Source organism: Mchenga conophoros, linkage group LG11 (genome assembly GCF_057382185.1).
Source record: "Mchenga conophoros isolate Kocher_MC1m ecotype Shallow Benthic linkage group LG11, M_conophoros_male_GT1.1, whole genome shotgun sequence".
Taxonomy (NCBI): domain Eukaryota; kingdom Metazoa; phylum Chordata; class Actinopteri; order Cichliformes; family Cichlidae; genus Mchenga; species Mchenga conophoros.
Genome location: NC_140536.1, coordinates 36,166,478 through 36,188,098, shown reverse-complemented (window position 1 = coordinate 36,188,098; position 21,621 = coordinate 36,166,478). Strand labels below are relative to the sequence as shown.

Below are 21,621 nucleotides of genomic sequence, written 5' to 3'. Positions count from 1 at the left end.
TTTTCAATAACAAGGAAATAATCACAACCGTCACTCATTGGAAAAAATACTTTTTACTCAGCATCGCTTTAGAAAATAAATTGCATCAAAGTGTGGCTTTAATGATTTCATGATCTCACACAAATCTCATTTCAAGAACCTTTAACATTAATGGCTTTGGGTGATATCTTTAAATCTCAAGCCCTTCAAAGGATTCATGAGATCTCCACCAAGACTCGAGGAAGGCCGGAGTTTACAAAGACCTCACAGTGTGTTTGTGCATCTGTGGTTGTAGCGAGTCCTTGTTACTCTGGTTCTTAATTACACCCTTGACGTTTCGATGACCTGATCTGAAGCATTATGTTGTGAATATACTGCACAACTACAGTTATCATTTCTCATCACTTTACATATAGACATTTGACAACTACAAGATTTCTGTTAATACACATTTATACTGTAGACGTCATTTCTCTGATTGTCAGTGACTTCATGAGACACGCTGAGCATCAAACTACCTAAAAAGCACAATTCAAACCATAGTTAGGTTTACATATTTGTTTTTCTCCTGCCTGTAGCTTTTCTGTGCATCTAGCCCAGTTTTGAAGAGATATCAGACTTCTCTTCAATATGTTGAAATTAAAAGTGCCAAAAAACATTTGAAAATTCAGCATCAATGTTTCCAAAAATCATGACCGGGTCATACTACTGAGCAGTTTGATACAGGAAGTTCTTTCTTTGTACGACACTACATCTGATGCTTTCCTCACTCTGCTGGATAAACGCTGCATCTTCCACTGACGAGCAGCTCATGTCAGCTAGCTGCACGCTACTTTCGGTTGGTGGATGAAGTTAGAAAGAAAGTCGTTCCTACAAGAAACTGTTCATAAAAGGTCTGTAGATTTTTTCTGAGTACCAAGGTCATGATTTCTGGTTTGTTCAAATGCATTTTCCAGTACTCTGAGCACCACAACATGAGTTGCATTATATTAACGAGAAGGCGGACATCTCTGCAGCCGTCTCCAACCCTGGAAACACCAAGACAGCATTAAAGGGCAGAGGACACAAGTTTCATTTTAGGGGTGAACTGTCCTTTTGTGGCCGAAAAATTTAAAAAATTAAACTTTGCAGAAATTGCCTCTTTTTTTTTTTTTTTTTTTAAGTATAAAAAGAAAAAACCCACACAAAAACAATACCACGACAGCTATCAAGTATCTTCCACAAATGCTTTGATATGCTTTCCACTGGAGTATAAATGAGTTAAGCTGCCAGACTAGACTACAAATCTACCTGCTGTGCATAACTGGCAAAAAGCAGTGCATGAAGCCAAAGCTACAAAGTCACACAAACCCCTCAATCTGACAGAGGTCCCAAAATCAGATCAAGGGATTTGCAAAGTCGGTAAAGCTTAGAGGAAAGAAAGAAAATTCAAAGCCCTTATGACCAGCTTTTAGGAGCAACACGGATCGGAGGACAGCTGACGGTCACAAGACTCCCATATGAAGCATGTGAGCAGGAAAAACAAAAACTGCAGATGTTGCCTCTGAAGGCACATCTGTATTTCTAATCGGTTAAACAGTCATGTCCAAAATCTACTGCAAATAGAAACAGAGCCTATTAATATATACTCTCTATATATGGCACCCAATCTATCAAAAAACAGTACCTTCTGCTGACATTCCCCCAGGTACAAAATAAACCTCTCCCATCATGTTTAAACGCACTCAAAGCCAAGAAGCACTTAACCAGACACATTACCCAATAATTCCCTTCTTTCTTTAAACATTCCAAAAACATAATGAATACATTCGTTGGGGAGCGAGCCGTGTACATATATTCATCTCAAGTACTCATTTTCTCTGTGTGCACCACAGCTGCCCGACAGCATCACATAGAAAACATATCATCACCCCGTTTGTTTAAGGCTAAGGTGAAAAAAAACAAACAAAAAACCCTGAGCTTACATCGCTTTGGCTTTCTCTGGAGACTTTTCCTACAATATTTTATCCATAAATATAGCACAACACTGCTCCAAAAAATGTTTTAGTTGTAAACATTGGCTTTAAACAAAGAATTGATCTGTTTGATGGGAAACAAACATGATTAACAAAGTCCAGAGGAGCCATCCTCCTCTCGCCTGTACGGCTGTTTTCCTGATAGGGTCCACTAGCTGTGCGTGTTGAGTGTTGACAGCCTGGCCATTAAATGTGAAACCCCGTCTCGGATCGAAGCACAAGCCCTGGTCACTGGAGCTGTGTGTGTGTGTGCGTGTGCAAGCAGAGCGGAGAACAGCACGAGCAAACAGCAAACATGCAGTAAAATAAGCTGAATATACAAACTTGAAAGCTATATGTGAAAATCCTACGCCCTCTGCCAAAACCTCAAAGCAAATCTAACCCGCAGAATAATCTGAATACAAAATAAGACACAATCATATAAAAAAATAAAGACAAACATCCCGACGGTAGAAAAATCATTCTCCCCTGTGGGCTGCAGGAGGTGCTGGGTTCAGGTGAGGTGCTGTCTGGTTTTTACATGATGGAGCAGTTCTCCGGCTTCATGCGGCCCTGAGGAGGAGACGACAGGAATATTTGATTTTTGTTTAACAAAAACAACTATTTGTGTAATTCGACACCAAATGCTTCATTTGCGGTCCTGATGCTTAGAATACAGATTAATAAAGGTGACTTTTTATTGATAGTGAGTCTTTACGAGGCGTTAAAATGGGAGCTGTGGGGAAAACGAGCGCCGTGTTTCTGCACTGAAATTGTGCAGCTGAACTTTAGAAATGTCCTTTTTTAAAAGCCACATGTCTCAGTTTAAATCCGATTTCGGTTTCGCCTCTTGCTACATTATCTTCTGAAGCTTTTGGTAAATTGGGGGAAACAACCGTTAAAAGTGAAATGAAAGAAGCCGTTTGTTCAGCCCTGAAGTGGTGGAGGACTTGTGTTCATCATTCAGCATGGGTGGGCATTTCCAGGCCTCGAGGGCCGGTGTCCTGCAGGTTTTAGATCTCACCCTGGGTCAGCACACCTGAATCAAATGATTAGTTCATTATCAGGCCTCTGGAGAACTATAAGACATGTTGAGGAGGTCATTTAGCCTTTAAATCAGCTGTGTTGGATCAAGGACATCTAAAACCTGCAGGACACCGGCCCTCGAGGCCTGGAGTTGCCCACCCCTGGTCTAGAGTAACAGAGAGATTGATACAGATTGATGCATGTTCAAAGTCTCCATAAGCTTACTCTGCTCCACCACCACCACCACCTCCTACCTGCATCTAGGATTCTGCTGCTCTGAGCACCATCATGAGCAAATCCACACACATCCTGTTGTTTCTCATCACCTCAGTGTTTGCTGTTTCTGTGATCATCATTTATGTTTTTGCATCTAATAATAATTCCAAGTCTGCAAAGTGAAAAGTAACTTTTTTTTTTTGCTCATGTTTGATGTTTGGGAATCTGTCAAAATGCAGCGCAAACCAAAAATTTTCTGCGACTCTAAACTGCACTTTGTATCATAAAACAGTTCTTGGGAAATAGAGAGAGGGAGTATTTGCAATCTTGGATCCCATTTAAACTCCAATTTTGTTGATTAGTAATTAAATTAACTGCAGATGCCACACGCCAAAAGTCTGTTTCAGATGCTTAAACATCTTACAGTACAGAACTCCAAAACATGTGGAACATCTGGGCATTATTGTGCAACAGGAAACTCTAAATTTATAGATGAATAAGCAAAAAAACCCACACATGTTGTCCGTTTTCTGTGCGTAGTCGCCGCCAACAATTTTAATCACTAATAGAACCAAATATTATACGCTTTGATCCTAAAACACAGTTATTAATGATGCTGTATAATTGCTGCAGGGATGTTTTGACTGTGGAGTACCTGTCTGGGCTCATTGGTGCCCATGAAGTAGGAATGTCCTGGGAGGCCTTCAGCTAGACTGCTGCAACCACCGGCGCGCTCCTTCGGCTGCCCGCAGGAGTCGCACATCACCTTGCGGCTGCGCAGGTTGTACTCGTTGTCTGCGCCGCTTGTGCTGTGAGCTCCCTGCAGAGGGCGGCACACATCAGTTACTCAACTGCTGCTTAACTGCTTAGTGGTCAGGTTACTATAGACTGTATATAAAAGATGGGCAGAGTGTTCAGGTCTGAAAAGTGAAGCTTAAGCCTTAAACCTGCATCCGGTCAGCAGGGGGCGCCTCCTCTGGTCGCAACAGGAAGTCGGATTGTTTTGAGTCTTATTTTATGATCTCGGTATTGTTTATTACATCATTTTTAAAATTAATACAGAATAAAAGAAGGTGGGGTTAAAGGCGTGGCAGCTTTGAGTAACATGCTGAACAGAGTAACACAGGAGGAATTTACCATGTCATCATCTTCATCATCGTCACGGAACAGGGTACGGGTCACTTTCCTCATGGCCATTTCCTGATGGCAAATCAAATAAACTCAAGTCAGACACTGCAGTTAAAAAGAAGAAGAAAACTTTACAATACAAAGTGAGTGAAGTCGGACCTCTCCATTAGCACTGATGAGGGAGGTCTGCAGCAGGTCGCCAGTACCCCAAGAGTTCTGGCTCTTCCACACCAGGTCAGTGGGTGGGTTGTGGGTTCCACCACCAGATGCAGCCCAGACCTGTAAAAGTCAAACATCAGAGAATTTGTAAACTGCACTGAACCAGTGAAGGACTGAAAAAGGAAGCAAAAGGAATATCTGCCAGCTATTTTGTGCTTTTTGAGGTGATCATCTCAGTCAAATTTCTACTTGTCTTGATTTTCCTTTGATACATTTACACTCGTTGAAAACTGAAATACAACTTTACTGTTTTGGGGCTTTTATCGATTGTGTTTGCAACAACGACTGCTGGCTGTTTGTAACCATGATGGATTCCACGTGTGTCACCCATTCTGCTCATTTTCAGCTCCATATTCTTATTCTTCAACTCCGCCAGAGAAGCTTTCGACGATTTCCAGCTTAACACGTATTTAATCTCATATTGAGCTTTTTTCATGCATGCACCAGTTTGTCCTTATATCACTTTGTTTTTACTTCATTTATACACAACTGGTCTCTCTAAACTGCTAAAATGTTTGTGAAGCATTAAACAGAAATTCTTGTGTTGACATTCAGTGTTTCCCATCTTTCATTTACAACATTTTGAGCCACTGGCAGGAAAGGTGAGAAGTAATTCATCACAACATGACTAAAACAAAAATGGCACCTTCGAAGCATCGCAGCATCATTAGTGTCCAAACATATTCACAGAGTCTCTAAAAAGAGGCAAAGAAAGGAAGAAGGCTTGGTGTAACGTACAGTCACAGTCCCGCCGGCCTTCAGAGTGAACTTGTGGGGAAACTTGTAGATGATTGGGGTTGAATTCCCAACCTGTCTCTTCACTTGCCAATTGCCCAGTGATTGGTCCTGCATAAGAGAAAGTTGGAGAATGATGATTAGGCAGAGTCACAAATAATTCACCTAAAGACACTGGAAATATTTTTTATAGCAGAGGTGAGGAACTCCAGGCCTCGAGGGTCGGCGTCCTGCAGGTTTTAGATGTGTCCGTGATCCAACACTAATCATTTGATTCAGGTGTGTTGACCCAGGGCGAGATCTAAAACCTGCAGGACACCGGCCCTCGAGGCCTGGAGTTCGCCACCCATTTCGGTGTGCTTGTATAGTAATGCACAATCTCAGCTACCTCATCAGCCTTGTTGCTGAGACGGATGTATCTTCCCTCCATATCAACCTCGTCCACCGTGATGCGTCCACTGGCCGAGGCTTGCTGACTGATGCGAGTCTTGGTCACAGTGTTTCCTGTCACGCTGGAGGTCTCGCTGTCATTGTCGTTGAGGCGGCGCTTCTTTGAGACGCTCATCCCAGAGGAGTTGCGGCTGCTGGAGGCAGCGGCGGCGGAGGAGGAGTGGTGCACCCGGGTGGTCTGAGAGTGGCCTGAGCCAGAGGTCCGCGACACCGTGACTTTTGTGGGTGGAGGACTGGGTGACAGACGCAGCCTGGGGAAAGATGGTGGGAGAGGATACATACGAGGTGAGTGAGTGTGCAAATGCACCTGCTGGTTAAGTGCCAGGATTACATCCTTACTGCTCGGGTACTCCATCAAACCTCATCAGGTTAAAGACAGTCAACAGCCTCGTGTCATAATCGCCATATAATTATATCTCTCACTGATTCTGCACCTTGTTCTCCGTTTGTTTTTTTATGATATTAACAGACTGTGGTACCAATGCCAACAACACCCTGAACTCATATGGTCCCATATCGTCCTTTTTACTTTATATGTTGTAAACTATAAGAAATAAAACTCGTGCCCAACACCATGAAATTATCAGAAAACTGTTTCCTGAGGTCACGGATAAAGTGAGCAGCAGGGTCATTTTCTCAAAAACCTCTATACAGTTTGCCTTGTTTTCATAATCACACATGCTGCCCCCTGCTGGCCATCAGAAATAATACAGATTTTCTACACGTTATTAATAGGTTTTGTTTTTTTATTTCATATTTAGAAAAACTTTGTTTCTGGTGCAAGCTCTTCACATGTGATACAAACGGCTGCAGTGAAACAGATTTATTCCAGGATGAAATGCGGCTCTAAACTCTGTCTGTTAGCAGCTCTCCACAAGAGACGCATGTCAAGACATTCAGGTCAGCCCTTCATGAGGAGGAGCCGATGAGCTGTATTGGCTGGATAGCAGTAGGTTACCTACAGCGACATAAAAGCCACATTAATTTTGATTTGTCATTAGAAAAAAAAACAGGCCCAAATCACATTTGAAGAATATCTGAGTTATGCTCTTCAAACTCATGAAAAACTTTCATGAAAAATCCGAGTCAAATAAGAAAATGAACAATATATAAACTGAACGAAACAAATTGAGCTCTCATGCAGATATTTGTGACTGTAAATATACTTCGGTCAGTCACGTTTCACTGGCGTTGCTGGCTGCACGCCATTAACTTTCTCTTTACCTTAGTTATGTTTTGTCCTGTCTGTCGTCTCTTTGTCCCTTTTTCCGCTTGTGTTTTCTTCTTATCCCAAACAGATGGCCGCCCTCCCTGAGCCTGTTTCTGCTGGAGCTTTCTTCCCTTTGAAAGGAAGCTTTTTTTCCCCTTCCCACTGTTGCCAAGTGTGCCCTGTGATACGAGTGGCAACCTGTCCAAGGTGTACCCCACGACCCTCCCTCTGTGGGTGTGGATAAGTACTCGGATTCGTATGTGTCCCTGAAACTCAGCTGTTGTTGGTAGTTAATTAAAGTCAATTTGGCATTTTTCTTGGTTTTTGTTTACTTTATATATCACGTCACGATGCACCTCACAACGCCCGTACTGAATGCACTGATAAACACACTTCATATTTATAATAATATTCTACTTGCATGAGTCCTTGTGATATTTGTTTCCTCCGCACAATCAGCCAACAGTCCCGCTGGATGATGAAGTAAGGCTCGCTGTTGGCATTTCAGCTCGACCAAATGCTGCGGTGCGTGGTGAAACCATTTTTTATGGCTCTGACGAGGTGTTTAAGGGCAGGGTTTTAAAATAGAAAGAGTACTTTCCTCAAAGTTAGAAGGACTCTATTTACACCCTCGTTACGCTAAAAAAGAGAAAAAGGAAAAAAGAAAGACAAACAGCCCCAAAGCAAAAGCACCAAAAACAAAATGAACCCAAGACTGGTCCACAGGTGTCCACCTGCAGCATGGCAGTGACTCTAATTGGTTATTTATTACACTGCTTGGAGCACAGAAGTCCTCGCCGAGGTTATGGAGCACTGGGTTCAGTTTTCACTCGTTATCCCCACAAACCAATTTTTCACTGACTTGTTAGTGCTCCCTCTTTTCCCATAACAACTTCTGGCCTTGTGGGCATCTACATGGTTGTAGAGCTGTTTTACAAACAACCTCACCTCTCCTCCTCTCCCTCCAGCAGCTTCCTGTAAGCATGGATCTCCATGTCCAGGGCCAGTTTGACGTCCAGCAGCTCCTGGTACTCATCCAGCTGCTGCTGCATCCGGGCTCGGATCTCAGTGATATCCCGATCTTTGTCCTCCAGCCGTCGCCTCATCAGGTCGCGCTCGCGTGTCAGAGCCTCCTCAAGCTCCCGCGTCTTGGCCTCGCTTGCCGACAGCTGATTCAGAGAGAAGACGCACAAAGGACGCCCAGTTACATTTTCACCACTGCTTTGTCTTGGATCCGAGAAATCCACCTGATGGTTAACAATCCACTGACACGCTGCGAGTGGAAGTACCTGTTTCTGCAGCTGGCTGAGCTGGCCTGACAGGCTCTCCATTCGGATCCGGGTCTGCTGCAGCTCTTCGTGGGCAGCTCCCACCAAGCTGCTGTTCCTGTCAGCTGAATGACGGGCATTTTCCAACTGTCGGGCAGAGAGAAGAGGCAGTCAGCTCCCAGCAGGGCTCAACTACAGCAGAAAAACTACACTGCTTCAGTCTGACCTTCTTAATAAAGCTCGAATGAACAAACCCAAATAAAGTTATTTCAAAGTAATGGGATGAAGGAGCATTACTTATAAAAGAAACTAAACCACAAGGCCCGCCATAACCACGGTCACAGTAACAGGACAGTTCACCCTTTGGTCTGTAGTGCTTTAAATCCATCTGGGTTCTTTTTGTACGAGTTGCTCAGATTTGGAAATATCAGCTGTTACAATGTTGACCTTTCCATCTAATGAATCTGAGTAACACTCAACTCGTGGGGCTGAAAAGGTAAAAAGAATGAAGTATAATAAATACGACACACACCCCACAATAATGTAACAACCAAAAAAAATGTGTCTCTTTCCTTCTATCTACCAACATCGACAGTTAAAAGCTCGCCAGCAGAGCCGCCTGATCTGTGCAGGAAGCAAACTGAGCATCTGAAAAAAACACTCCTACCTCGTGTCACACCTGGAATTCAAAGGGGATTTTTTCCCTCATAGTGTTGCACTAAAGTAACTGTTACTGACCACATGGATGTTATTTTCATATCAACAGGTGTTTTCTACAAACAGGTTTTCTTTCAACTTACTGTTAAGATCAATTTCTGCGACTGCAGAGCCCTCAGTTATCTCAGTGTGTGTGTGTGTGTGTGTGTGTGTTACAGAAATTTGTAAAGGTAAAGCTTAAAGTTGCAAATTATGTTGAAAATTGGAACATTAAAATGATTAAAATGTGATTTTTTTCAATATCACTAATAACAGAAAAGTACAATATATATATATATCCATTAAATAAATTTAACTTTAATTTTTTTTAGCCCTAAGAATCTTACTGTTTTGTTCTTGGATGTCAAAGTTCATACAGGTTTGAATGTAATGTCCTGTTTTTATCTTCGTTCACAGAATCAGCAAAATCTTCTTCTACCATTTTGTAAGAAACAAACATGATCTGTTTCATAGCTAACAAAACCAAAGAGATCTAAAATCCTACAATGTGTTGCAAACGTCTCCGACACATTTCTCAGATGTTTTATTTAGTTGCTGATCAGCATGAGGATACTCCACCTCTGCCCGTGTACAGGCCACGATGTGTCATTTCTTTTAGTGTGAAAAGAAAGAAATTGTACAGTTTGGCCATAAATGTTTACATCCTGTCATAATGTTACAAGCATGAGCATCTCATCACAGGTAGATATACCCTTCCTTCTCCACAGTGATGCGATTGGTGGGTAAAAAAACAAACAAAAACAAAACAAAAAAAACAGGTTGGACCATGACAACACAGACGGAAAGCCTTACAGGCCAGATAAAAAAAAAAAATGTTTCATTTCGGCTTCGCTTTTAATGAATATACTTGTACACAAAAATGAAGCATTTTGTACGCTAAGATGGTGATAAATGAATTCTTTGAATTATATGAAGTGAAAATGATGTCATACTTTGACTCTAGGTGGTGACAGAACGGTTTTCCCAGGCAGAGAGCAAATTACCTTGGAGTTGTAGGTCTTCTCGATTTCCTCCTTGTAGAGGCGGACCTGCTCCTCGTGCTGGCCTCTAAGGTCAATCAGAGCCTCGGCGAGCTTGCTGTCGAACTCCTGCTGCCGCCCGCTGTCAATCTCCACCATGCGGGTCTCAAAGCGACGCTTGGAGTCACGCAGCTCCTGCAGACAGAGGCGACGGTGTAAGATACAAACACATGTAAACTCAGAGTGGCAGTTCCCATCCTTGTTTGATTTTGTCACGCGACTTGTATGAATGATGCTCGAAAAAGACTGATCCGCACTGATGTTTGGTCCATGCACCATAAACAATAATACCACCACCAACTGTAAAAAAACAAAAAAACTGTCCTTGTCAATTAATGTAATTGTATTAATTAATTGGTTGCTGTGCACGAATTCTTTGTTCAGAGGGCCAACAGAAAACAAATCTCCAAGATATTCCTCATTTGGAAAAAGCACAAAATTGCCAACTTTGGGAAATGAACATTTCAGCTCTATTATGGCATCATTATATCTGCTCTTTCTGTGCAGACTTCTATCTGTTCTGCATTACTAGAAGGAGAAGAAACAGCTCTGAGACAGATCTGAAGGGAAACATGCAAAAACAACAAGTAGGTGGTTGGAAGCAAATCAATATCCTGTGGAAACGATGAAAAGTAGGACAGATTACTGAGACAGCTCTGTAAAAATAGAAGTGCTAAGGTGAAGAGCGGGAACCTCGTTGTAGATGTTCTTCTGGAACTCCAGCTCCTCCTTCAGGGTCTGCAGGCGGTTCTCGGCGTCCACTCTCCTCAGCATCTCATCCTGCAGCTGCCTCTTGGCATCAGCCAAGTTTACTTCCAACTGGAAAGGACACACGAAGAGAGAAACGAGATGAGAGAAATGATTTTTAGACGAAGCATGTAAGCACACAAAAAGAGATCTAATACAGAACAAGGTCCAATCTGTGCTGCTTAATCTGTGAGCCTCTCTTAAAGAAAAACCTTTAGTTCCTTGATTTGGCCAGTAGGTGGAGCAAGGCCACAACCTCAGGAGTAACGTTCATTGATAAAACAAATAGCAAAAGATGCAATTTTGTCTGTCTCGCCTCCACATCCTCATTCATAATCAGCTGCTGGAGGGTTTACATAAAATTACCAACTCCACTGGGGTATTTCTGCTTTGAGATCAGCACCACACAGACAGCCAAAGAGGCTCTGCACTCCTCTGACTGCTGTTCAGCTGATAAATAGCTTTAAACAATCCGTGCAGGTCTGCAGATATTAAAGAGCGACTCCTGCTTTATCGGTGCAAAATGAGCAGTAAATATCCAAGCAGCCTGCACGGACATCTCTCTTCCATTTGCAAATTTCAGGCTAAGCTTCAAACCGCAGTCTACTTCTTTGCCTATCAAATCGCAGCTCAAGGGGGCGGGACAGAACGCACAATGGTGTTTGTGGGATTTTCCCCATTTGAGACCACGAATAAACCACTTCTGAGAGGTACGCTAAACCACAGGACCACGAGGCTTTCACTGTCTTTCATTAATGTAGAGGGAACTTCTTTTACTTTGATGCTAAAGCAACAGAGTAAAAGAAGAAAAAAAAACTGAGCAGTAAATAACCAACAATTCAGACTCCATAAAATGAAATGTACTCGTCCTGCCCACGTTAACCATGTAAGACTTAAGTTTGGATAAAAATGTCTTTTACCTTCGCCAGCTGGGCCTTGAGGTCCTTCACCTCTGCCTCCAGGGTTCGCTTCTCCCCCAAGGCAGTGCTGAGGGCAGCATCTTTGGAGTTGAGCAGAGCTTCTAAGTCCCTCAACCTGACCAGAGCTGCCTCCAGGTCAGACTCCTTCTTGGTGTTCCTGTGACGATAAGGATGACAGGATGTCATTTATAGATTTTTTTGGTACTTTATGTGTCGTTGTTATGTATTCTAACTGTGCTCATCATATCCCTGCTGATAAATGTAATTTTATTCCCCACAGACAAGCATTTTATCAGCCTTATTGAAGCACTACAAGTGGCCGCATCCAGTACTGAGAAAAGAAGCTAATCAAAAATGCCAAAAACTGCAGTTCTGCTAACCACCACTTGAGGCTGGTCCTGAAAGTGAGTCGATCCCCACAGATTCTCATGTTGCAGAAATAAACACAAGTTAGCTCTCCATCCTCTCATCTAAACACTCACATTAGGTCTACAGCCTCTTATAATCTAAATCATTTTAAAAAGGTGCAGCTGTGTTAGAGGTGCTATATAAAACAAAGCTGCCTTGCCATCCATGGAACAGTTTTTGTAGGTGACCCAAGAAAAAGAGGAGAAATAAATAAGAGAACAAATATAAATGCTTTCTATAAATCAACTTCCACTTAGGCTATTGTCTGCATTTCAGTGGAGAAGGTGAAAGAAGGTCCTCACCACAAATCCTTCCATGTAACAGAAGGTCACAGGCATAACATTAAATCCAACATATTTTTTTATTAGGCCATTTATTTCTCTATGTATTTATTTAGCTGTCGACTGGTTTATTACCCTCCATCAGTCCATCAGTTAATGTATTTGGTAACTTGCAGTATAGATTTCCTGTTAGCTTCCATTCAGGTTAAAATCTACAAAGTTATAAAAGGAGAATCTGTTCTTTATCTGTGCCGAGCGATAAATAGCACCAAAGTACACGGCAGTGAGAGAAGCTGTGGATGACACGCTGTGCTGTTATTGGACTCCCAAACTACACATGAACTTCTCTCTGAGACAACCTGTGGCGTTTTTAGAGAACTCGTGTTTGTTCAGAGAACTGTGTGAGGGGAAAAAGTAAAAGAAATCTTGGAACTGCCTGTGGAAAAACTATATATTTCCAGCACAACGTGAAGACAGGGGACGGGTTGGACAGAGGCTCATGCACGACTGAGGAGGAAATGGGCTCCCTATTATTCTATTTGGCCCTGTGGGCCAGGCTTCATTGTCACTAATAATGACCATCTGCTGCAGGAGAAGGCTTCCAGGCTGCTCACACAGACCTCAGAGTCCTCTAGTCATGGACTGCAGGCTGTTAGGAAAGCCAGTGTATGGAGAAGCAGGCAAAAAGACACACAGATACCCCACAGCAGAGTGAACTGACGGATATAAACTCCAAAGCAAAAATGCATTTATGACACAGCAATCAATATCTGTTACTGCTTTCAATAAAACCCAGGCCTTCTTTTTAAGAGGATGAAAGCGAAACTTTGTTTTCCTGAAAAAAAGAGCCAAAACAAACAGCAGGCCAACCGAAAAAACATGCATCACAGGCAGAAAGCGGAAAACCGAAGCGGATTTAGGAAAAAAAGAAAAAAAGAGCCTACAAGACTGATTATGTTCAGATTTATAAAAAAAAAATTTTAAAAAGGGAAAAAAAGAAGCAGGAGGAGGAGGAGGAGGAGGAGGAGGAGGAGGGCCGCCCAGTTTCTGATGGGCCCAAATCAAATCAGCGTCCTGGCTCGGCCTGCTCACAAACACAGACATACGCAGCTCAGGGAAGAAAGCAGAGACTGATTCACACGTGCTCTTTAAATAACACTCTGGGAAAAAAATAATCATCAAAATTCTGCAGCACAACATTTTTTTATTGTTGCTCATGAACACAGCATTTCATTCTTTATGAACAGCTGAGGAATCAAAGAAGATTTTTCACTGTTTTCAGATCTGTTGGTTTTTTTGTTTTGTTTTTAATATTAATAAAGATATTATTGAACTGAAGTGCCTGATGTTCAGACCACACATCGCTTTCTATAAACATCACAAATACTTGCTGGAGTTAAAAGCCTTGCTCATGGGCAGCTTGCCTTTCTGCCTTTCTTTGAATCAACCTCTGTTTGATATGACTGCACCAGAGTAGGAAGGAAGAACGATATCGGTTCCTGCTTATGTGTCGCAACTATTTGTCATATTTGACTTGTCAAAGAATGACTTCATGGCTCAGGTGTAGTGCAGCACAAAATGCACTATTAACATCTACAACAGTTGTTGGACCAACAAAGTTATTGCCTCATTCTGACATGTCAGTCATCACAGAGCTCCGAGCTTCTCCCACTGGACAGATTAGTAACTCGTGTAAAAAGAGACGTGACAACTGCTATAAAATGTCTTAATGGCTTATACTGTTGTGACTGTAATAACAATAATATAGCTTAACAACATGAGGAGGTGCCATGCTCCTCGAGGCTCATATACGTTTCTGGAAACTTATTTACTAAAGTCGCTGCTTTATGTTATTGTGGGATATTTTAAATTCACCGCAATGCTCATTAACATACCCAGTGCACGTCTATAAAAGAAAGAAAAATAACCCAAACATGGCTGTAATGAGAGAAGGAGACAATGAGAGGTGTGTTTTTCATTTCACTTATAAACTCATTTGTTTACAGCTGGAGATAAACATTACCAGAAAGTATGCAGCTCTTTGTCTGGATGTTAATATTTTCTCCAACAGACTGTTTTAACAGTGTGACTCTGCAGCAGACGAGTGAGTGTGTGTGTGTGTGTGTGTGTGTGTGTGTGTGTGTGTGTGTGTGTGTGTGTGTGTGTGTGTGTGTGTGTGTCTGCTGTGACATTCATTAAGGCTAATGGGCGCAGTGGATCAGCTTCAGCAGTGAATTAATGGATGGATGTGCCTCTACTGTATCAACATGCTGCTTTGCAGTTTGTATTCTCCTCGCACATAAAAGAATAAGAAAAGCTTAGAGCTAAAAGACTTGCAGGCCGGGTGTTTGATATTGTGACTTTATACTATAACTAGATTATATATGAACTGGGGTGATTGTTAAGATGTTGGGTCACCCTGTGCAGCCAAGTTGTCACAAGTCTACTGAAAGTAGTGCTCTTGTTTTGTTCTGGTTTTAATCCCTCGTAGACACAAAAGCAGGTCAGTGCTGACAGCATCCATGCTGATGTTTAAAAAAAACACAAAAAAAAAAAAAAACAACAATGATGATTTTTTTTCCAGTTTGTTTTTGAGATCCTCAAAATCAAAAACTTCTTCCTTAATGTGAACAAATAATAAAAACAAAAATAATTTGACATAACAGATCCCAGGTCCCTGATATCTGTAAATGGCATTTAAATGTTGATATGAGTCAACAAAGACAATAATGGCTCGGTATATTTATAAAACGCATTCAAATAAAATGTTTGATTAAAAGGAGAAAACAGACGTTACAGAAAAAGAAAGCATTTTTAAACTTTGTACAGTTTGACTACGTCCATCTCTCCTTCCAAAGAAAGGTTCTTTCTTGCAAACAGCTCAAATTCCTGACATTCACATTCCTTCAAGCAGACACTAAATAGGGCACAGCAGGAGGGGAAAACTCAGGAGGTCACGAGCACGCTCCATCCATCATGTAACGTACGGGTCCGTGGCTTAACCTCTCAGGACCTTCCTATAAAAAGGGAGACCAGCACCAACACGGACACACATGTGGTGGTGTTGATGTTTTTATTATTACCACCCTCATTGGGTGTTCTTAATTCGTTTAGAGACTCCTCATACTGTATGGATGGAGGCATATACACTCAAACCAGGCCAAAAGGATTGTTTCTAATCAAAACAGTTCAAATGTATGTTCTTGATCACAGTTAAGTCTTGTTTGATTGTTATTGATTTAACGATGGCCCTATTTTGTCTCTGATAAGCTGACTACATGTGAATGCAGTGTCCTTTGACTTTCAGTCACATCCAGCCAAGGTGCTCAACCTAAGCTTTCAAAACGTGACCAATGGCTGATTTCACCGTGTCGCCATCTTTTATATACAGGCTGGAGATCAAAGTCTGCAGGCTAGATGTGGCAGAATGAATTTAATCCCATCTACTAGATAATCGAAAGATACCCTTCACAGGCTGAATGAAAATTTCTGCTGGTAGCACTCTGAAGCATTTCTGTACAGAAATTTCACAGTAATCCGATTGCTGCTGAGATACTTCAGTGTGAAGCAAAGTGGTGGAGTGAAAAAACATACAGACACTCACGAGAATCCCTAATGGCTTGGGAAAACCCACTTATTTAATTACTTTATAGCAGCTTCTGTACTGTGCAACGCTTTGAGGGACTAAACCAAAAACTCACAATAGGATCGCATTCAATAACGGTTTTATTAAATGAGTATTGTCAGTGGCTTTGAACAGGGAGGTGCAAAGGTGCACATTTGTCTGCAAAACTGCAACTACTACTAATTTACTCACATTTCTCTGAACGTAAAAACTTCGAGCACAATTTCAGCTTTAAATAGGCAAAAAAGGCACGCATGTGAGGTAAAGAACGTTTGAGCCGTTTGCACTCTAACTTCACTTCCTATTATATGAACTACAAAAGAAAAAGGAACTAAGTAATTATTTTACTATAAGTCAGGAACATTAGGACGCAGGATTAAATGGCACGACTGACTCATCCCGACTACAGTTATTATAGTCAAACTCTAATCTACGTATTACAATTAGATGAAGTTAAGTGAAACAAAGAAATATATAAATAAATAAATTACATTAAATAAATAGAATGATTTTATGAACTACAAAAGGAAATTTCTTTAGTTTTAGTCTTTGTTAGTTTTGCTAAATTTTTCAAAGCGACCTGTATAAGCAGGTTCTCATGGATTCATCCCTGCTTATAAATACTGATTTGAGTGCATTATAACATCAATTCTGAACTTTTTACATTTTGCATCTGCAGAAAAATGAAAACAATTCTATGTAGAATTTTTAAAAATGCCAAAATTTCCACTGACATGAATGAAAAGTACAACTAAAAACATTTTTAATGGTAAAAACTGAACTAAAATGAGAAAACCCATCTGGGAAATTAAGTAAAAAGAAACTGAAGTGAAAATAAAAATTGCAAATTAAATACACTCCAATAACTTTGCTCCTGGGAGGTAAGATTGGCACCTTGACTATAAGCAATTTTTTAAACTGAGAAGTTCTGACACACAAAAAAAAAACGAAAATATTGCAAAAGCTATTTTTCCCCCTGATGTAATCACAAAATCAAAATCACAAACTGGAATCAGAAGATTACTGCATTACAAAACGCATCTCAATGATGCGCTTCTCTGACTGGGACCTCTCCAGGATGCTGTTGCTGGATGTCTGCTAAAACAGCCAGCGGTGCCTGTGGAGGATGGAACAGCATTGGAAAACCTCATCTGTGTGGCTTTGTGGAGTTTAAGTCTTCTGCAATGCAAAAATTGCAAACATGACAGAGTACGTGCATCTGTGGACCCAACGTCTGTATATACGACCTCAGTGTGTGCTAATGTGAAATGTGCATGCCGGTCCCTCCACGTTCATGTGCGATCTGTCGTGTGTGCTCTTCATGCAGCCGTTTGCTCAGAATTACAGGTTCATATATAAATTAGACAGCAAACACATAAATATTCAATCTCTGAAGACTCAAATTGTTCTCAGGACACATGTGGAGAAACTCAGCAGTTATTTTTAAGAAACTTATAATTAATATTTACAACATCATCAGCAGGGGAATAAGCAAGGTGGTACTGATCTAACAGCTGAGCAAACAAATGCAGATTCGATTAAAATTAAAAGTTTTATATTCTGCAGAGAAAAAACAATTAGATCAAAAACTGAATTTTGTCAAGCTTTCTTCTTGTCTCTAGACAGTAAAACACTTCTTTTTATTTTATTCCACACATTAATACCTACAGCCTAAAGAAGAAGGGAAAAACATAAAATCGTAAAAAAAAAAAAAAATGGTATTGTTTACGTTTCAGCTCTTTGGAGGAATTTCATTACACATGATTTAAAACTGGCACATGCTGAGGCACAGAGACAAAATGGGAGCTTTTCAGTGGAGTTGGTGTGAGATGGGGGAGAGTAGGAGATGGTGGTGTGAAATGGAAATACAAAAAAAAGACTGAGACAACAAGAAAAAGAGAAAGAGGGGGAATAATGGAGACAAGAAATCTGAGGAGGAGAAGGAGGAGGAGGAATGTGTTGGCTCCGCTCCGAGCCTCGAGGATGACTCACAGCTATCTTTGTCCACCCCAGTAACAAGAAACGAACTCCGCCTCACGGAGTGAAAGAGAGAAAAAAGCCCGCCGTGTCTCTCCCTCCTCCCCTGTTTTGCTATGCCGTTGCCATGGCAACCAAGGCCTTGTCGTCAGGCCTGCTAGCGTGCACATTTCCAGCACGCTGTGGACGCAGTGGAATAAAAAGGTGTAGAGTTTTCTGTGCAGATTTTCAACACACCTCAGGACTTTGAGTGTGGTGCTTTGTTGCGTGCAGCCCCGAAGGAAAGTCTAACCTTCTATTCCTACAAGCTATGAAGGAAAAATGACTGTGACCAGAGCCAGAAAAGAGGCTATGCAAAGACCTTTACGAGGCCTATAAATCTGGAACTTAAATTTAGACATTTTATAGAAGAAACACATTTAAGTATGGAAAGAATTTGGTTTTTGTGGCGCAGTGCGCAAGATACAGCACAAGCAGTGTTTCTGTGTGTCGCTTGCAATTACTAAAAGAAGGCAGAAAGCTCAGGGACCAGAAACTAAAGCCAAAGCAGAACCTGCAGTACCTCCAACAGCCACTTGAGGCTGCTCTGGAGATTTTTTAATTTTTTTTTAAATTAACAAATTATAACCCAGCTGGGGTTAGTCAGGCATTATTATGGTTGTGAGAGTTAGCTGTCTGCTAGGCTTCAAGTCGCACTTGTACTTCTGATGTCCTTTAAAGCGCTGCTGAAACAACTTTTTGGCTTTTAATTTGGCTCCTTCGGCAGTTGGTGGGTGAGCACCAGGTAACAAAGCTAACACTTTTTATTCTATCTTTTATTTACAGTTTGTAGTGTGTAGTAAATAAAAGCTAATGCAAGTTACCCATGTGTGCAGAATGTGCTGTTTTAAGAGACAAAATATTTGAGACTGTACAACGTCATTGTCTAATCTCTCCATGAACTGAGCCGCCTTTGTTTTTCCTTCTTTGCAGTGATCTGGCAGCCTGGATCATTTTCCTGGCTGCACACAATCAGATTAAAAGGTTGGGGGCCTCCTCATGCAACCCTTTCATCCATCCATACTGACAGTTCTGAATTTGTGGTTTCTGTAGTATTGGAAAAATTTAACAAAACAAAAAAAATCCATAACATCCGTTTCCAGAAAGTCTGGCTTTCATCTGCTGGTAGCACACTCTGTGTGTGTTCATGTTTAAATTAATGACACAAAATCAAATGGTTACTAAACTCTAAAAACAAGATTTTTTAATGTTATTTTTCTGTCATTTGTGCTGAAGAAAAAAAATATCCACAAGCCCTCCAAATTCCTCGCAGGAAACCTGGACAACATATTGCTTCTATGTAAAGTAGCTGCAGAGGCTTTAGACAGCAGCGTGCACACACCGACAGCTGGGAGCTGCTCACTACGACTGCAGTGTTTACAGGAGCAGCTCCCCTGCAGGAGTAGGGGCTTCAGCGCTTTGCACACGTGCACATCAGAGGCTGCAGGAGGAAACCCACTGAGGTTTTCCCTGTTTAAACCGCCAACTTATGCAAGTGTCCACCGAACTATATGGTATGCTGCTATATAAACACAGACACACCCCCTTCTGCAAAGCTTGCTACGGTCTGTGTGGGTGGGGTTTCCTGATGACTCACTGCTCAAACACAGAGGAGAAATTGGGGGGCAGGAGGAGGGGGATCTTCCACATTCCCTATAGGCCATCTAAAATGTTCCCTTTTCCTTTTATAGCCCAGTGTTTCCTTTTTCCAGCTTCACCACGTTTAGTTTAGCAATTCACAAAGCCACTTTATGTGGAGAGCACTGTGGGGAAAAGGTGACTAAGAGGAAGGTTGGTGAATAATGAGGCACCAGGAAAACATGCCAGAGTACAGCATGATCCTCTGCTAATGGCCTTTAAAATAAAAACGCTTTTTATTATAGCGCCTGTATCCAAATGTGCTTTTGGTTATGACTTACTTTCAGAAGTCAAATGTTAAAATAGCAACAAATAAAAATAAATAAATTGTTTTGTTCAAACAAAATTTAACTGCATAAATTATTCTCCAAAGGTGACTTACTCATCACAACAACCAGCTGAATCCCGGCCAAAGTCAAATCATTTGAAGTTTCCCGCATCACTGAGGAAACAGTTTCTCGGTTATCCAGCACAAAACAACACGCAGGTAAAAATCGAAATAAAGCCCGATTTCTGCCTTTAGCAGACATCAAAGAGTTGTTTTCATTTCTAGTCTTGTGCACAATAACTTAAAGTGTAGAAACGGTAATTACAGTAAATCCACACACATTTAAGAAGCTGGAATCTATAATTACAAATAATCCATCAACCCATAAACAATTTCATTCTTCTGCCTTACGTCTCTCACTGAATGTCATGATGGCGGCCGTCCTGGATGTGAAGCAGTGTGTGTGAAACCGCATCCTGTACTCATCCTTAAAATAAATCAAAACCTTAAATATTTTGCTCATTTAAATGAACTACAGATCAGCAGAAATGCTGTGGTGGCCGTTACGCGCGTCCCTGAAATGCCCAGCCCAGACATGACATGAACTGCTGAGGTAACCACAATGAGCTGAACCACAATCACATAACATCAGATATGGTAAAAATGGCAACAATGCGAACACAGCACCTATCATTTACTGCCACTCATCTGCCACTCTGTGGCACTAAAACTATGTGGTGCTACACCTAAATGAAAAATGCACCAGTGCAACCAATGTAAAAAGTTAGGACTGGAGGCCTGATTTATTATACGCTTTTAAAACACGCACTAATTGTGGACATGTAAATGCAACTTTGAACAGGTTTGGCGTGTGTGAGGAACCAGACGGTGTTCTGACACGTTCACACGTATAGCAGAAGAGTTTCCCTGCAGGCTCTGAGATGATATCAGATACGACGGTTGTTGAAGAGAACCTCGAGTGTGGCCTGTGAAACAACAAAGAAAAACTCTGCAGCCTTCAGCCTGATGGTTCGAGTCAGCTCTGCAGCATTTTGTGAAACTTTCTATTGCTGCATTTTTCAGTGAAACAGGCTGGTACTTGACTGTTTCCTGTGTCTCTTCTGGGATGAAGAACACAATGACAGGGATTGTGTGTGTGCGTGTGGGATAAATCAGCAGAAACCGTCAACAATGCGGCCTTTGCCAGAGACCGCCCGTTCGCATCCACATGTGGCAGATGGAAACAGAGTTTTTAGTGTTTGCTTTTTCACAGCAAAGCAAATGGTGACCATGGCTAATCGGCTTCAGAGAGCCAAGAGACGTTCTCTCGTATCAAACTCGGTTTTGTTTGAGCTGTCACCAAAGCAAAATTTGCACGTGGAAATGAGTTCCACGCACTCGCTTTGTCTGATTCGTGCCTGGAGAAATTTGCATTCGCTAAAGCTCAAACACACCATCAGTCAACAAATGAAGAAAGAGAGCGGAGTCCCGCCCGTCGACAGAGCCTGTTAGAAAGTCTGTGTGTGAGACCGCAGACACCAAAGAGCACATGAAACGCCTCTTGTTCCCCTTTGCACGATTAGTACATGACTCATCAGTGGGTGAGTCAGATGCTGGTCGCTGCTCTTTGTGTCAGCTTTTACGCTAACTCTTCACTGGTGTTGAATCAGAACAACTCACACGATAAAGAGCAACGCTGGTACACGACTGCCTCTTCTGCCCCTTGCTTTCAGGGGTTTTTGCAGCCATCATTAAAC

The 21,621-nt window shown here is 41.6% G+C and overlaps 1 protein-coding gene across 2 annotated transcripts in view; it reads right to left on the bottom strand.

The window, feature by feature from the left end:
- Window positions 1–34: 34 nt before the first annotated feature.
- The window catches only part of LOC146564907 (lamin-A-like), a 39,664-nt gene continuing 18,077 nt past the window's right edge, over window positions 35–21,621 (bottom strand). For both annotated transcript variants that reach the window (XM_085292698.1, XM_085292699.1), the window contains exons 4-14: window positions 11,629–11,785; window positions 10,655–10,780; window positions 9,926–10,096; window positions 8,247–8,372; window positions 7,906–8,126; window positions 5,686–5,998; window positions 5,301–5,408; window positions 4,503–4,622; window positions 4,353–4,415; window positions 3,871–4,035; window positions 35–2,546 (exon numbers count right to left, since the gene is read on the bottom strand). In XM_085292698.1, coding sequence (XP_085148824.1) covers window positions 2,511–2,546; window positions 3,871–4,035; window positions 4,353–4,415; window positions 4,503–4,622; window positions 5,301–5,408; window positions 5,686–5,998; window positions 7,906–8,126; window positions 8,247–8,372; window positions 9,926–10,096; window positions 10,655–10,780; window positions 11,629–11,785 — 1,606 coding nt within the window. In that variant the 3' untranslated portion in view covers window positions 35–2,510. The remainder of the gene's footprint in view (window positions 2,547–3,870; window positions 4,036–4,352; window positions 4,416–4,502; window positions 4,623–5,300; window positions 5,409–5,685; window positions 5,999–7,905; window positions 8,127–8,246; window positions 8,373–9,925; window positions 10,097–10,654; window positions 10,781–11,628; window positions 11,786–21,621) is intronic.